This window comes from Pristis pectinata, chromosome 1, assembly GCF_009764475.1.
Source record: "Pristis pectinata isolate sPriPec2 chromosome 1, sPriPec2.1.pri, whole genome shotgun sequence".
NCBI classification, from domain to species: Eukaryota; Metazoa; Chordata; class Chondrichthyes; order Rhinopristiformes; family Pristidae; genus Pristis; species Pristis pectinata.
This window is the reverse complement of record NC_067405.1, coordinates 44,645,942-44,664,008: the sequence shown is the minus strand read 5'-3', so window position 1 is coordinate 44,664,008 and position 18,067 is coordinate 44,645,942. Positions and strand designations below refer to the sequence as shown.

Here is an 18,067-nt window from a genome sequence, read left to right as displayed (position 1 = left end):
GACCAGACAGTGGCATCAGGTAAAGGCAGAGGCCGTGGTGTTTGCTTCATGATTAACTCTTCATGGTGCACAGATGCGGTGGTTCTGTCTCAGTCCTGTTCCCCTGGCCTGGAACATCTGGCAGCCAAGTGTTGTCTGTTCTACCTGCCAAGGGTGTTCTCTGCCGTCATCCCGGTAGCGGTGTACATTCCACCCCAGCAAATGTCAAGCTGTTACTGGGGGAGCGGAGCACTGTGATTAACAATCATGTGACAGCATATCCTGATGCCTTCCCAATCATTGCGGGGGACTTCAACCAGGCTAACTTGAAGAAGTCTCTGACCATCCACCGCCAATGTGTCACCTGCAGAACCAGAGGAGCCAACACACTCAATCACTGTTACACCACCATCAAGAACGCTTACTGTGCCATCCCGCCTCCACACTTGGCAAGTCCGATCACCTAGCTGTACTTCTACTCCCGGCATATAGGCAGAGACTGAAGACCACAGCACCAGGGGTGAGGACGGTGAATGTATGGTCAAGGGAGGTGGAGGAGCATTTACAGGACTGCTTTGAATTGGTGGACTGGACCATATTCAGGGATTCATCCTCATCTGAATGAAAATGCCACAGCCGTCACTGACTTCACCAATACCTGTGTGGACGACTATGTGCCTTGGAGAACATACCGAGTTTTCCCAAACCAGAAGCCCTGGATGAACCAAGAGATTTGCAGTCTGCTGAGGGCTAGATCTGTGACGTTCAAGACTGGTGATCCAAAATCCTACAAGAAGTTGAGGTATGACCTACAGAAGGCCATCGCGAGAGTGAAAAGGCAATTCTGATTGAAGCTGGAGACACATTTTGATGAATGACAGCTGTGGTAGGGTTTGCATGCCATTACTTCCCATATGGCAAAACCTAACAGCACAGATGGCAGTGATGCTTCACTCCCCGACGAGCTCAATGCTTTTTGTGCGTGCTTTGAAAGGTAGAATAACACTACAGCAGTGCGAATTCCCACAGCATCCGAAGACCCTGTGATCTCTATCTTGGAGGATGATGTCCAAATATCCTTCAAGAGGGTGAACCCTCGCAAGGCACCCTGTCAGGGTACTGAAAACCTGTGCTGACCAACTGACTGGAGTGTTCAAGGACATCTTCAACCTCTCACAGCTGTGGTCTGAGGTTCCCACCTGCTTCAAAAGGGCAGCAATCATTCCAGTGCCCAAGAAGAGCTGGGTGAGCTGCCTCAATGACTTTTGCCCTGTAGCACTCTCATCTACTGTGGTGAAGTGCTTCGAGAGGTTGGTTATGGCTAGAATTAACTTCTGCCTGAGCAAGGACCTGGACCCACTGCAGTTTGCCTACTGCCACAACAGGTCTACAGCAGACGCAATCTCACTGGCTCTCCACTCTGCTTTCGAGCAACTAGACAACCGCAAGACATATGTCAGGCATATTATCAATTTCAGCTCGGCGTTCAACACCATCCTTCCCTCTGTACTAATAACTAAGCTTCAAAACCTGTCTCTCTGTACCTCCCTCTGCAACGGGATCCTTGACTTTCTTACAGGGAGACTACAGTCAATGTAGATCAGCAGTAACATCTCCTTGCTGACAATCAATACAGGCGCATCTCAAGGATGCGTGCTTAACCTATTGCTCTACTCTCTCTACACTCATGATTGTGTGGCTAAGCACAGTTCAAACACCATCTCTAAATTCGTCAATGACACCACTGTTGTTGGTAGAATCTCAGATGGCGATGAGGAGGCTTACAGGAGTGAGGTAGATCAGCAGGTTGAGTGGTGTTGCAACAACAACGTCACACTCAACATCAGCAGGATCAAGGAACTGATTGTGAACTTCAGGAAGGGGAAGTCGGGACAACACACACCAGTCCTCATTGAGGGGTCATCAGCGGAAAGGGTGAGCAACTTCAAATTCCTGGGCACCAACACCTCAGAGGACCTATGCTGGGCCCAACACTTCATTGCAATCATGAAGGCCTGCCAGCGGCTCTACTTCATTAGGAGTTTGAGGAGATTTGGTATGTCACTGAAGACTCTTGCAAATTTCTATAGATGTATGCTGGAGAGCATCCTGACTGGTTGCATCACAGCCTGGTATGGAGCCTCCAATGCACAGGATCACAAGGCTACAGAGGGCCATAGACTCAGCCAGCTCCATCACAGACACAACCATCCCCACCACTGAGGACGTCTTCAAGAAGTGGCGCCTCAAGAAGGCGGCATCTGTCATTAAGGACCTGCACTATCTGGCCATGCCCACTTCTCGTTACTACCATTAGGGAGGAGGTGCAGGAGTCTGAAGACCCACACTGAATGATTCAGGAACAGCTTCTTCCTCTCTGCCCTCAGATATCTGTATGATCCATGAACCCCATGAGAACTACCTCATTATTCCTTTTTTTTGCACTATTTATTTATTTTTGTAATTTATTGATTTTTATGTCTTTGCACTGTACTGCTGCCGCAAAACAACAAATTTCACATCATATGTCAGTGATAATAAACCTGATTCTGAATTCAGTGCCAAATTGGATAAAGAACAAGAGGGGGAAAGAAAGGTTAAGGTTAAAATGGCTCTGGACAAAACGAGACGATGGAAAAGTAAAATGTATTTGTGAAGTCTTCACCGATTAAAATCTGAAAATATGAAAGCTCATAACAGTCCAATTGAATTGTATTTATAACCTTTTAACCACAAGTGTTAGTATAAATTGGCTTTTGAAGTGTGTAGTATATATTTATGCATATTGATAAAGTCTGTCACATTCATTTTGTGGTGATGATGATTGATTCTCATGTAACAGTAATTTGTAGTATCATAATGCACAGGAGAGGTAACTTTCCTGCCAGAGGAGATACCAGGGGTGATTTTCCAGTTCTTAACAAATTAGCATGCTGTAAATGGTGCTTAAAGTCACTGAAGGTTTACAACACAGAAGGTGGTCATTTGGCCCATTATTTCCATGCCTGCTGTCTACTAGAGCAACTTGCTGGTTTCACCTCCTGACCTTTCACCTTGCAAATGGTTACATTTTCAAGTATTTATCCAATTCCCCCTTTGAAGGGCACATTTGAACCTGCCTTCACTATATCAGCAGCCATTGCATTCCAGGTCCCAGCCACAAGCCAGTTTGCACAACTTCACAAGTATACCAAAACAGCAATTTTCCTTTTTTTGTGATTGCAATTGCAAGGAGAGTAATGTATGAGATTTACCAAAGATGCTTGACAACAAACAAGAGAAAATTAAGTTATAAGCAGACTAGATTGATATAAAATTGTTGAAATTTTAGGGGGACCTTGAAAAACAGGTGTTACTCTTAGAGTGACATGCAAAACAGTTATTGTGGGATGGGACTATTGCCTTCAAGGTTACCAAGATGTGAAGGAAAGGTTAACAACTTTATTTAGTGGCAATGTACATATCAAAGCTGGTGAAAAGCCAATTTCTGCTTGGTATCCTCATAGATTATTTCTGAGCAGGCAGATGGATTTCTGTCATTGACCTTCTCTACCAATAGTGACTTGGCAACTAATAAAGCACTCTGTGGTATTAGAGTCTGACTCCTTTTTCTCCTGTTAATTTATTCATCTTTTTCTTGCAAGAAAGATTTTGATTACATAAACGAAATATAACAATAGTGGTATTTTGCTGAAATAAATTACAAATGGATAATGTCCCATTGTCGGGTGGCTCCACATACATACAGTGGCATGCAAAAGTTTGGGCACCCCTGGTCAAAATTTCTGTTACTGTGAATAGTTAAGTGAGTAGAAGATGAACTGATCTCCAAAAGTCATAAAGTTAAAGATGAAACATTCCTTTCAACATTTTAAGCAAGATTAGTGTATTTGTTTTGTACAATTTTAGAGTGGAAAAAAGGAAAGGAGCACCATGCAAAAGTTTGGGCACCCCAAGAGATTTGAGCTCTTATATAACTTTTACCAAGGTCTCAGACCTTTCCTCAGTTCGTAATGTAATTAAGAAATGGCAGTTAACAGGAATGGTGGAGGTCAAGTTGAGGTCTGGAAGACCAAGAAAACTTTCCAAGAGAACTGCTCGTAGGATTGCTAGAAAGGCAAATCAAAACCCCCGTTTGACTGCAAAAGACCTTCAGGAAGATTTAGCAGACTCTTGAGTGGTGGTGCAATGTTCTACTGTGCAGCGACACCTGCACAAATATGACCTTCATGGAAGAGTCATCAGAAGAAAATCTTTCCTTCGTCCTCACCACAAAATTCAGCATCAGAAGTTTGCAAAGGAACACCTAAACAAGCCTGATGCATTTTGGAAACAAATCCTGTGGACTGATGAAGTTAAAATAGAACTTTTTGGCCGCAATGAGCAAAGGTATGTTTGGAGATAAAAGGGTGCAGAATTTCATGAAAAGAACACCCCTCCAACTGTTAAGCATGGGAGTGGATCGATCATGCTTTGGACTTGTGTTGCAGCCAGTGGCACGGGGAACATTTCACTGGTAGAGGGAAGAATGAATTCAATTAAATACCAGCAAATTCTGGAAGCAAACATCACACCGTCTATTTAAAAAAAAAGGCTGAAGATGAAAAGAGGATGGCTTCTACAACAAGATAACGATCCTAAACACACCTCAAAATCCACAATGGACTACCTCAAGAGGTACAAGCTGTAGGTTTTGCCATGGCCCTCACAGTCCCCCGACCTAAACATCATCGAAAATCTGTGGATAGACCTCAAAAGAGCAGTGCATGCAAGACGGCCCAAGAATCTCACAGAACTAGAAGCCTTTTGCAAGGAAGAATGGGTGAAAATCCCCCAAACAAGAATTGAAAGACTCTTAGCTGGTTACAGAAAGCGATTACAGGCTGTGATACTTGCCAAAGGGGGTGTTACTAAGTACTGACCATGCAGGGTGCCCAAACTTTTGCTTCGGACCCTTTTCCTTTTTTGTTATTTTGAAACTGTAAAAGATGGAAATAAAAAAGTAATCTTAAAATATTAAAGAAATGTGTCATTTTTAACTTTATGCCTTTTGGAAATCAGGTCATCTTTTACTTGCTTAGCTATTCACAGTAACAGAAATTTTGATCAGGGGTGCCCAAATCTTTGCATGCCACTGTATATTTAAAGGAGGAAATCTGGGAGTTTGTGTCAGTGATACTGTTTCTCCATAGGGAGCAAGTTGACAGAGATATTGTCAGCAAGAATTGGTGATATTATTTGAACAATATTTTAAAAAAAAAGATATTTAAGTAAGTAAATTAGTGGAAGTGGATAAGTAATTTTAAGTGTATATTGTTGAATAGAAGTAAATTTCGTCGTTATGAAATGGTCCTCATTTTACTTTCCCTCTGTTGCTAACCCTTGCAGCATCCTCTTATCTGCAGTTGATGAATACAAGACCAAAGCAGATCATCTTTGAACATCTGAGCAAAGAAAAAAATAATTATGTCAAATAATAGCTGTTACGCATGTTCTTGTCTAGGAGTACCTTGTCCAGGCTAGTGGATGACTGCTCTTTTGCAGTTGGGTAGGTGGTGTCTGCAAGGAATAACGTTCTTGAGCTGAGCAGCCTTTTGTGTAGGACTTTATCAAAAGCCTAAATATCGTAGATAACACCTAATACATTCCCTTCTTCAGTTTCTGCTGTCTCAACAAAAAAATTCAGTCGGGCTTTCTGAAACACTATTTGTCTTTTAATATATTGGGCTGGCTTCCCTTTGTCAACTCACACTTCAAGTGCCTTTTAATATTTCCCTTTATTATTGTTCACAAAAGCTTTCCTGGAATAAAAGTAAAATTGAATGGCTTGCCTTTGTCTGCCTTGTACTTGCATTCTTTCTTTGAATATGGGTTTTATTTTTGTCATTTTCCAGTCTTCTGGCATATTTCCTGTGTCTCGGAAGAATTGAAAAATTATGGCAAGACCTTTTGCAACTGCTATGTCTAGTAACCTTTCTTAACAACCTGGGATGCATCCCATTACATTTTAAGGATAGCCTGCCTTTCTCATATCTCCTCTTTATCAATTTTTACCCCATCCATTAACTGTATTATTGCCTCTTCTACTAAAGTTTTGACAGCATTCCCTTCCTTGGTAAAGACTGATTTTAAAAAGTATTCATTCAATATTCCAGCCGTGCCTTCTGTCTCAAAGCATAGATCACAGTCTTTATTCCCAATCAGCTCCACCTCTCCTCATAAAACCAATTTAGCATTTTTATATCTATAGACATTTATCCAGCAGGTCAGGCAGCATGAGTGGAGAGAGAGAAAAACACAGTTAATGTTTTGTAACCATTTGAGATCTAATGAAAGATCACTGACCTAGAATGTTAATTTTGCTTTTCTCTTTCCACAGAAGCTGGGTATTTCCAGCATTTTCTGTCTTTATTTCAAATGCTCAGCATTTGCATTTTTCTTGTTTTCTTGTTAGACTTACTCACCTAACATGTACCACTCTTTTCTTTCATCATCATTACTTTTTTGTCATCCATTGATGGTCTGGTTTCCTTACCTTTCCTCCTTTCTTGCTTTCCAACTTGCATCAAATTGATTCTATTCTTTAGCAACAAGCAATCTGCTGGAAGAACGCAGCGGGTCAAGCAGCATCTGTAGGAGGAAAGGAATTGTTAATGTTTTGGGTCAAAACTCTGCATCAGGACAGAGGGATGGCCTGTATAAAGAGTGGAAGGGAAGTGGTTAAACAGGAATCAGAGGTGATTGGTGGAATTAGGAGGGTTGTAAGATGACAGGCCAAGTAGGAGAGGAGAGCATGGGTGGAGTTGAGAGACAGTGGCAGGTAAATGATAGATGGAGGCAAACAAAGAGAGGAAAAAAATATTGAGAGGCAGATGGAGCAAGGTGGGGGAAGGTGCATGTGAAGATTGGAGACAGCTGTTGGAGGGGGATAAGCAGGAACACAAAGGGTGACCAGTGCTGGACTCTGGTAAAGGAGGTGAGAATGGGAACCATTGCAGGAGAGGTGAATGGCAGATAGAACCAGAGGGGGAGGAAACCTGTGGGTGAACTGTTTGTGTGCAGTGGGTGGATGGAACCAGGAGGGGGATGAAGATGGCTGATTCTATACTTTTCAGGATCATCCTCCCTCCCTGACACTTTTTGTGTTCTCATCACAGCTTGTTTTCCATATGTGTTCTTAAGGAAACCTCTGTTTGTTAACCAGTTCTCCATTGTGCTAATATAACCCTGTAAGCTCTTGTTTTGTTTAGTAACTTTTTATTTAGTGCCTTATCAAATGTCTTTTGGAAATCCAAGTGTATAACATCCAGGCATCCTTTATCTCTCCTTAAAGAGGCTAAATATGTTCATGATGGACTATTCCCTTTCACTGAACTATGTGATTCTGTTTAATGATAGAACCATAGAACAATACAGCACAATACAGGCCCTTTGGCCCACCATGTTGTGCCGACCTTTAAACCACGCCTAAGACTATCTAACCCCTTCCTCCCACATATCCCTCTATTTTAAATTCCTCCATATGCTTATGTAACAATCTCTTGAACTTGGCCAACGTATCTGCCTCCATTACTACCCCAGGCAGCGCATTCCATGCACGAGCCACTCTCTGGGTGAAAAACCTTCCTCTGATATCTCCCTTGAACTTCCCACCCATTACTTTAAAGCCATGCCCTTTTGTATTGAGCATTGGTGCCCTGGGAAAGAGGCACTGGTTGTTTACTCATCGATTCCCCTTAAGTCTCTCGTCTCCTCTCATCCTCCTCCTCTCCAAAGAGTAAAGCCCTAGCTCCCTTGGTCTCTCCTCATAATCCATACTCTCTAATCCAGGCAGCATCCTGGTAAATCTCCTCTGCACCCTTTCCAATGCTTCCACATTCTTCCTATCATGAGACGACCAGAACTGGACACAGTACTCTAACTGTGGTCTAACCAGAGTTTTGTAGAGCTGCATCATTACCTCACAGCTCTTAAACTCGATCCCACGACTTATGAAAGCCAACATCCCATAAGCTTTCTTAACTACCCTATCCACCTGTGAGGCAACTTTCAGGGATCTGTGGACATGAACCCCCAGATCCCTCTGCTCCTCCACACGACCCAGTATCTTGCCATTAACCTTGTACTCCGCCTTGGAGTTTGTCCTTCCAAAGTGTACCACCTCACACTTCTCCGGATTGAACTCCATCTGCCATGATGTTATGCTAAGTGCTGTCATATCACTTCCTTGGTAATGTATTTTGGTCTTTTCCTGAGTCCTGTTGTAAATTAACTGGTTTGTAGTTCCCTCTTTTCTCTTTCCCTCCAGTCTTGAATGGTAATGATCAGTTTACTGCTTACCAGTTTCAGTAATTACAGGATTTTTGAAGAAGGCAATGGATGTATCCACAATCTCTGCAGCCATTTAAAAAAAAATGGGGTATAGGGCATTAGATCCAGAAGATTTGTTTAGTGTTTTGCCAGGAAGATGTACAAAATATTTGTTTCACGTTCCTACATTATCCTTGTATCCATTTTTTAAAAATTTCCCCATCTCAGCTTGTGAGGGGCCACTGTTCACTTCTGCAATTCTCCCCTGCATCTCTGCAATTGGAGAGCAACTGCTTAGATATTGAAATCTCAGCTGTCATATATTTCATTGATTTGGGTTTGCAAGTGGAACTAGGGCTGGCCATCGCTTTCATGCTGGAAAGGATGAGCCACAAGTTCTGAAAAGAGGAGCAGAAATGGAAGGGGAAGAAAGAGATGCATGCTTACGCAACCTGCATGTCATAAGTTAGAAAAGATTGTGGAATCAATGATCTTCTAATAATGGCCAATCTGCTTCTGTGCCAATGAACTGTTGGATACATCATTGTTCACTGAAGGTCAATTCCTGGAAGGCATTTTGCGTCATTTCTCTAAATGAGCTTGTATGTTGGAGTGTATCCGGAGGATGTTCCAGCCGTGGTTGATTAGCAAGGAATGTGTATAAGCTGTGAACGTTGGAGTAAAAGTAACCATGTGGTTGATAAGAGCTATTTGATGAGAGTAGGTCAATGGCATGGATCAGTCTGTGTGGTCAGTGGAGCAGTTATTGGAAGATGAGATTTTTTTGATGTTTTCCTATGAGATCATTAATCTTCTTGGCACTGCATCCAGATCCTGAGTATTTCATTCTTGATTTTTGACTTCATTCGCCATCTCCTCTCATTGGTACCTAATGATGGACCTGGATGGCAACTTGGAGATTTGAGCTTATAGAAACTCTTCTATATCTTCTCCTCCTCCTCCATCTCATTTATTGGGATGTCAGAGCAGCATTACAAAATTAAGGTACTTACCCAACCTGTATTTCAATGTGGCTTGTAGCTATCTTCCTGAGGATTTGAAATGAGTTCCATTAATATTTGGAGGCAACGGGTATGTCTTCTTTAAACCCACAGTTCCAGTCAGCACTAGTAAGCATCAGCCAGTGCAAGCATCTAATAATATTACACTCCTGTAAAAGAGCTATTACAATAGATACCACAGTTGGCATTGGTGGGATGTTTCAATCATGATTATCAGGCAGGAGCACAAATTTTAGGTGTCACCAGCACCAGGTCAAATCTGACACCCATACTTTGTAATTCCAGTGCACAATTTCCAATGCAATCTAATTTCTCAATCATAGACTTTAAACCGTAGTGCTCCATCTTTATTTTTAAATCGGACCATAGCCTTGGCTTTGTCTGCCATGCCAGTGCTCTTTCTCTCACTCACTTTGCTCAGTCATTTTGCTCTTCCTGGATAGTTTAGAATTTAGGAGTTGATGTAAAACAGGTGTTAATTGTTTCAGCCTAAAGCTGTGCTGCTGCTTGCTTTCATTTCTCAATCTCCCCTACCCCTCTTGTGGGCTCATATTCTCTTTCCCGTGAACTGTTAGTGAATAATTATATTGTTTAGGAACACCTCCATTTTAGCAGAATAATACTCGTATGCAATGTGAGAGTATCATTCAAAAACAACATAATTACAGAGCTTGCAATTTAAAAAGAGAATAACCCCAATCACTATGTGGGGGGGAAAAATCCTTTTCTAGCTGGCAAAAGTCTTTGACATCAATTGAGAGGGACAAGAGCATCCAGAAATTTCAAAAAGAACATTCATGGATGTTCTCAAAACCACTTTCAAAACACAGAATATTGGGACTAGCTGGGTGGGCACAGTGGTTGGCATGGACTTATTGGGCCAAAGGGCCTGTATCTGTGCTGTATTACTCTATGAGTACAACATCATCACTGACTTGTAGGAATGTTAGGCCTATGACTGCTCAAAATGGAGGAAGTGTAGCGACTCACCGTCCGAGCAAGTGAACCGGCTTGGTGGTTGGAGCGCGCGTCGTCGCAACAGCGAGGCCCAAGATGGCGCTGGGCCTTCGTCTTCCCCGAGCGACGGGGGAGAACCCGCACATGCGAAAAGTTGATGATGTAGTGCGTACGTCATTTCTGAGTTTGGAGGGCGGGAACCGCGCTCCTTAAAAGGCCCGCGGAAGGCGCGAAAATAAATCAGTCTTGTTCAACAGTTCACAGGCTCACGTCTTTGTTTTTGCATCGTGGTAGCAGCTGCTACATTGGTGACCCCGACGGTCCAAATGGATTTTGGACCCACAGAATGATTGACAACACAGCAGCCAACACAGTGGCTCTCAAGCTGCCCACCTTTTGGACGCTTCGGTCCCGCGTGTGGTTCGACCAGGCCGAAGCCCAGTTTCAACTGTGGCAGATCACCTCCGACTCCACACGGTACTACCACGTGGTCAGCTCTCTGGACCAGGAGACAGCCGCCCAGGTCTGAGACTGTCCAATCTCCTCCAGAGGAAGATGAGTACCCGGCCTTCAAGGCTCTTCTCCTTCGGCCTCTCCCGTCGCGAGCGCCCCGCCCACCTGTTTCACCTCGATGGCCTGGGGGACAGATCTCCATCGGCCCTGATGAACGAGATTCTGGCTTTGGCTGAGGGACACAAGCCCTGCCTGATGTTCGAGCAGGCCTTCCTCGAGCAGCTGCCCGATGACATTCACCTGTTGCTGGCCGACGCTGACTTCAGCAACCCACGTGAGGTAGCTGCTCGGGCAGATATCCTGTGGAAGGCCAAATGAGAGAGCTGTTCGTCGGCCAAATCGCCAACCAAATGCCCAACGCCTACCTAAACCAGTCCCAGCAGCTGAGCGACCACACCCCAGAAACACTGATAACCAGCTGTGTTTCTACCATCAGAGGTGGGGCGTGGAGGCCCGTCGATGACGCCCACCCTGCAAGTTTCAGGGAAACGGCCAGGGCCAGCCGCCGCTGATGGCTACGGTGGCTGGCCATGAACACAGCCTCCTATTCGTTTGGGACAAGCAGTCCGGCCATCGCTTCCTCATCGATATGGGAGCAGAGGTCAGTGTTTTGCCCCCGATCGGCCGCGACACTCGCAGCAGGCAACAGGGACCCGCCCTCAAAGCCGCAAACAGCACGACGATACGAACTTTTGGTACCTGTACAATCCAATTACAATTCAACGACAGCCGTTTTACCTGGAACTTTACCCTTGTCGCTGTCGCCCAGCCACTCCTGGGAGCCGATTTCTTCTGGGCCCACAACCTGTTAGTTGACCTACGAGGGAAATGGCTAGTGCACTCCAGAACTTTCCAGACTTACTCTCTGGGAGAAGCCAGCCTACCAGCCCTGCGCCTGGACTCCGTTTCCCTGTCTGGCAATGAGTTCACCAAGCTCCTAGCCGAGTTCCCATCGGTCCTGGCACCTCAGTTCACAAATTCGATGCCCAAACATGGGGTGCGGTACCACATCACCACAACAGGGCCACCCCTTCCTGCTTGAGCATGACGACTCCCTCCCAACGAGCTCCGCCTGGCAAAGGAGGAGTTCCGCCGCATGGAGGAGCTAGGAATCGTTGGCAGGTCAGACAGCCCCTGGGCCTCCCCCCTGCATGTGGTCCCCAAAGCCACCGGCGGGTGGAGGCCCTGTGGCAACTACCGCAGGGTAAACGAAGCCACCATCCCAGACCGCTACCCCGTCCCTCATATCCAGGACTTTGCAGCAAATCTACATGAGGCCCACATCTTCTCCAAGGTGGACCTCGTCTGGGGATACCACCAAATCCCGGTCCACCCTGACGACGTCCCCAAAACTGCGATCATCACTCCGTTCGGCCTCTTCGAATTCCTTCGGGTGCCGTTTGGCCTTAAGAACGCCGCGCAGACCTTCGAGCGGCTGATGGACGTGGTAGGCTGTGACCTGGACTTCGTGTTCATTTATTTAAATGTCATTCTGATTGCCAGCTGTAACTGCCAAGAACATCTTTCCCACCTCCGCCAACTGTACTCCCGCCTCAGTGATTTCGGCCTCACTATCGACCCAGCCAAGTGCCAATTTGGCCTCGACTCTATCGATTTTCTCATTCACAGAATCACCAGTGAGGGAGCAGCACCTCTACCCGCCAAGGTAGACGCTATCCGCCATTTTGCCCATCCCAACACGGTCAAAGGCCTGCAGGAGTTTGTTGGCATGGTCAACTTTTACCATCGTTTCATCCCTGCAGCAGCCCGTATCATGCGCCCTTTGTTCTCGCTGATGGCTGGCAAGGGCAAAGACCTCGCCAAGAATGACGAGGCCGCGGCTGCCTTTGTTAAGGCCAAACAAGCCCTAGCAGACGCCGCGATGCTGGTACATCCCAGGACAGACGTCCCAACCGCCCTCACAGTGGACGCATCCAGCACTGCGGTCGGCGGGGTACTAGAACAACTAATCGAAGACCGTTGGCAACCCTTGGCATTTTTCAGCAGGCACCTTAGACCACCTGAACTTAAATATAGTGCCTTTGATCAAGAACTACTAGCGCTGTACCTGGCGATCAGACATTTTCGGTACTTTTTTTAGAAGGCAGACCTTTCACCGCTTTCACTGATCACAAGCCACTGTCTTTCGCCTTCTCTAAGGTCTCCGATCCCTGGTTGGCCCACCAGCAGCGACATTTGTCCTACATTTCCGAGTTCACAACAGATATCCAACATGTCTCTGGAAAGGACAATGTCGCTGCTGACGCACTATCCAGACCGACCACCCACAGCCTGTCCCTGGGTGTAGACTACGTGGCCCTGGCTGACACACAGCAAGCCGACGACAAGCTGCCCAGCTACAGAACCGCAGTTTCAGGCCGGCAGCTCCAAGATTTTGTAGTCGGCCCAGATCAACAAACCCTCCTGTGCGACGTCGCAACAGGTCAGCCCCACCCGATTAGTCCCTGCAGCCTGGCGGAAACGCGTTTTTGACTCAGTACACGGGTTGGCGCACCCGTCCATCAGATCGACTGTCCGACTAGTTGCCAGCTGGTTCATTTGAAACGGCCTGCGCAAGCAGTTCAGTGAGTGGGCCAAGACTTGTCCGCACTGCCAGACATCAAAAATCCAACGACACACCAAGGTCCCATTGCAGCAGTTTGAGCCTACCCGCAGAAGGTTCAACCACATTCACGTTGACCTCGTCGGGCCCCTGCCTGTTTCAAGAGGGGCGCGGTATCTCCTTACCATTGTGGACTGCTTCATGAGGTAGCCAGAGGCAACCCCCCTTTCAGACATCACGACCGATTCCTGCACCCGGGCGCTGCTCACAACTTGGGTCTCGCGTTTTGGTGTTCCGGCCCACATCACTTCGGACAGAGGCGCTCAATTTACCTCCAGCCTATGGTCTGCATTAGCGAACACGCTAGGAACACAACTGCACACCACCACAGCCTACCACCCTCAGTCAAACGGGTTGGTAGAGCGTTTCCACTGCCAGCTGAAATCAGCCCTGATGGCCCACCTCACAGGTCCTAACTGGATTGATGAACTGCCTTGGGTCCTGCTCAGCATACGCACTGCCCCCAAGGAGGATCTCCATGCTTCGTCAGCTGAACTTGTGTACGGTGTGCCCCGGTCGTCCCAGGGGAGTTCATACCCACTCTTAAGGGGCCAGAGGAACAACTTGCGGCTGTCCCAGGAAGGCTGCGCGAGAGGCTTGGCAGCCTGGCACCGATTCCCACTTCGCAACATGGTCAGTCCCCATCATGTATGCCCAAGGAACTCCGAGACTAAGTTCGTTTTTGTTCACGGGCACACCATGGGCACCGTTAAAACGACCATACGAGGGGCCGTTCCGGGTCGTCAGAAACAATGGGTCCACCTTTATTTTGGACAGTGGGAGCAAGGAAGAAGTCTTCACAACGGACCACCTCAAACCGGCCCATTTGGACTTACAACAACCGGTTGAGGTCCCAACACCGCGATGCAGAGGCTGACCACCCAGGCAACGGGTAGCACAGCCCGTGAACTTTGGGGACCGTATCTCCGGTTCTCGGGGGGGGGGGGGGGGGGGGGGGGGGGTGGTGCGGGTGGGTTGTGTAGCGACTCACTGTCTGAGCAAGTGAACCGGCTCAGCGGTCAGGGCGTGCGTCGTCGCCATGGCGAGGCCCAAGATGGTGCTGGGCCTTCGTCTTCCCTGAGTGACGGGAAAACCCTGCGTGCGTGGAAAGTTGATGATGTAGTACGTACGTCATTTCCAAGTTCGGTAGGCGGGAACTGCGCTCCATAAAAGGCCCGCGGAAGGCGCGAAAATAAATCAGTCTTGTTCAACAGGTCACAGGCTCACGTCTTTATTTTCGCATCACGGTAGCAGCTGCTACAGAAGAACATTTGGGATGGCATTCAGAACCTCTAGTCTTTTAGGTCCGAGGACACAGAACCCCAGCAGAAATGGCCAAAATAGCATACTACCTCCCAAACTACCCACCCTGCCCTCCCCGTCCAGCAGAACCAAAGTGGAGTAGAAGCAGGTCATCCTCTATTCTGAGGGACTGCATAAAATGATGGTGACAATCTATATATTCTATATAATGTGTTCTGGTTTAGATTAAAGTTTGCACATGGAGCAGTGATTATTGAACAATTGAATTCCTTGGGATCTTTTAGATTAGTGCTAATTCAGCTGTTAATTATACATTTGGGTTTGCGGTTTTATTCCCTGTGCTTATGACTTTGAAATCATCGGGGAAAGCAATTTGGTGTAATGTTTGATTTATCTTGGTTAATAATTTGTATATCTGCTGTGTACTGAATAGATGAGCAGGTCAGGCTTAACTTATTTCCAAATAATATGGTTGCTCGCAGCAGGTGATTCTCAAAATAATGACAAAGTCAATAGCCCTGTGAAGGAAAGAAAGAACTTCCATTTATATGGTGCAGGGATTCACACCAGGTACCCAATACCCAGGTTCTGACTCAACAGCATGTGGCATTGGGGAGGGCTGTCACTGTATAATGCTATAATGGCTCCTAATGCTGACTCCATTAATGTTCACATTCCTGGGAATGTATCCTAAGTGCTAAGTGAGGCACCAGTGTCTTGGACATCCACAAAGAGCAATCTGATACTAACCAGATAATCACTCTTCATAAGGAAGAGAAATTTACTAAGGATTATTTTCCACCAATGATCTTCAAAAGAGTGCCACTTCTAAGTACGCCTGATGGTATTGTTGGGGCCTCAGTTTAAGGAGTCATCCAAAAGATGCACCTCTGACAGTGCACCACTTCCTCATTACTGCACTGGAATCTGAATCTCTCTCCCCCATCCTCTTGGGATCAAAGTTATCCTTCTGCTGAATTTCCAGGCTCATTTCCTGCTGCAGTGGGATCACAGACACCTTCTCCATAATCTTCCAAGAATGCCACCCATCATCTCCTCCAAGTCTCATGATTCATGCCCTTTCATAATCTCTTCCCCACAAATGCAAAACATCTTAGGCTGTAGGCATTTTGCTTTGAAACATTTTCCTACCCAAAAGGCAGCCAAACCTGTCATCCCAGCAAAAGAAGTAATTCTTTTATAAAATAACTTTTGGGGAAAAGCTACACTTCCAGATTCCCTAAATGTGAATCCTCTACCAACACTGCCTATCCTCTCCAAAACCCACTGTGATCAAAATCACAACCTTCAATTTCTCTAGCTAAGTAGGTCTTGCAGTCAGCCATGGGGTTGACTTTGAGCAGTCCGCTGAAGCCTAGCAAGCCTTACCAGTGTCATCTACATCCTGTGGACAAATACATACAAAAATTGTTTATTGTGACCAATTTTAAAATACAGTAGAACTTCATCAGTCTGCTTTCTGGAAACCCCAATGGTTTGACATCTGATCAGGTAATGTTTGCTGCACACACCTCTGACTTGCCAGTCCCTGGTTGCCGCACTCCTTCCCGACTCGCCAGGTCCCGGTTCATATGCTCTCTTCCAACTAGCTCGGGTTCTTGCTTGTATGGTCCCTTTAAACTTACTAGGTTCACTGGGAAATTTATTATAATGTTGTGTGGCATCCAAAAGAGTGTTGGAACAATAATAGAAATAACATTCAATGGTATGGAAAATCTGCCAGTCCAGCACCACCAAAGCCCAAAATATGTCAGATTATTGGAATTTTAACTGTATAATTTTTTTGAAGATATGCATATGCATGCTGGTAGTGCAAAGGATATGTGGTATCCTAAAATTAGCATTAAAATAGTGCAGTTGAAGCATCTAATCATAAAATCTTACTGGAATTATTTAAATATCAAGGAATGTTAATTATTTAAAATCTGATCTTGCCATTCATATCTATGTGATGTATATGGAGGGTAATTGAAGTTGAAATTTATTTCTCCAAAGCCATCTATAAACGAAAAACTTCTCAATGTCCTGCCATTTATACTTGTGAGCTGAAGTGCTCATTCCATTCTTATACCTTAAAAGTTGATACCTAGTTAATAACAGCACAATAGAATAAACTAACAATGTTCATTTAAATATACTTTTTGGATTTTTTACAACTAGAATATTTAGTAGTTGGATTTTTTTTACAACTAAGAATATTTGGATTCATTATGATGAAAAACCATAATATTTAACAGCAAATATTACAAATGCATTTTTATGTAAGAATTATTAGCATTAAATACTAAAAATATATATAAACAGTTATTCTGCTGTGAAGATGTTGTATTATAGAACAGCTAGTAGCAACATCTGATCGTTGTCATTTTCATAAAGTAGTACAGAAATTAATTCAGAAAACTGATCTCCCATAAGTACTACTTCAGGCATAAGTATATGTTAAATGTTGCTCCACTGCAATCCTAGATTCTTTCCATTAACAATTATTTGCTATCACAACTTTATTTCTCTTTTAGTTTTGTAGTGTGACCAAGGATGGGGAGCAGTACATGACTCCGACAGACTTTGTACAGAGATATCTGGGCTTACACACAGATCCACAGTACAACCCAAAGATTGTACAACTTCTAGCTGGGGTGGCTGACCAAACTAAAGATGGGTAAGATGCTATATTAATAGTTGATTTTTGAACAGCACTAAAATGCTTTTTGAAATATATTTATTGTGGTTGTGGTACTGTGTGAAGCACCACTAGACCTATGAAGATTTGGGAAGCATTAAATCATTTAAATTTTGTGATCTTACTCTTAGCGTGAAAACAAAAACTACAGTTGTTGGCACAAACATAAAAAAACAAGAGCCTAATTAAACTGTTCAAATTGCAACAAGGAACATAGAATCTGATATATATTCTCTCATTTTGTCTGTTTTACTTAAATACTCCGAGAAAATAAATATCAGAGTAAAGAGAATGTAGTCTCTTTTGCAGAAAGTTTTTAGATAAATTTCAGAAGAAATTACCTGTCATTCACCTGGTACCTAAATTCTTATTTTTGAGTTTCATTCTGCAGGAAAGTTGAGTTGCTACCTTAATGGAAACATTACCATTATTATTTTTAATATTCACATCATTTCAGAGGAATATATTTTAACAGCCTTATTTAAGAACTAACAAAAATGACCAAATTATCTCATTTGTTGTGCTCTCTTTAACTTGGGATGAAGAGACCAGACTTTCATAAAATGAAACTTTGATGGTTCAAGTACTACATGATGACAATTGCCATATCCTTGTTGAGGTGATAATGCCAAGAACAAAGTATCAGCCCTCATTCAAGATCAATGCATTTGACAAATTAAAAGGAATGCTTGCATCCTG

General features: G+C 44.7%; 1 protein-coding gene across 1 annotated transcript in view; it reads left to right on the top strand.

Moving 5' to 3' along the window:
* Positions 1-18,067, top strand: part of slc25a12 (solute carrier family 25 member 12) — an 84,916-nt gene that overhangs the window by 10,872 nt on the left and 55,977 nt on the right. The window contains exon 3 of the mRNA XM_052027390.1: positions 17,205-17,347. Within this exon, the coding sequence (XP_051883350.1) occupies positions 17,205-17,347 (143 nt within the window). The remainder of the gene's footprint in view (positions 1-17,204; positions 17,348-18,067) is intronic.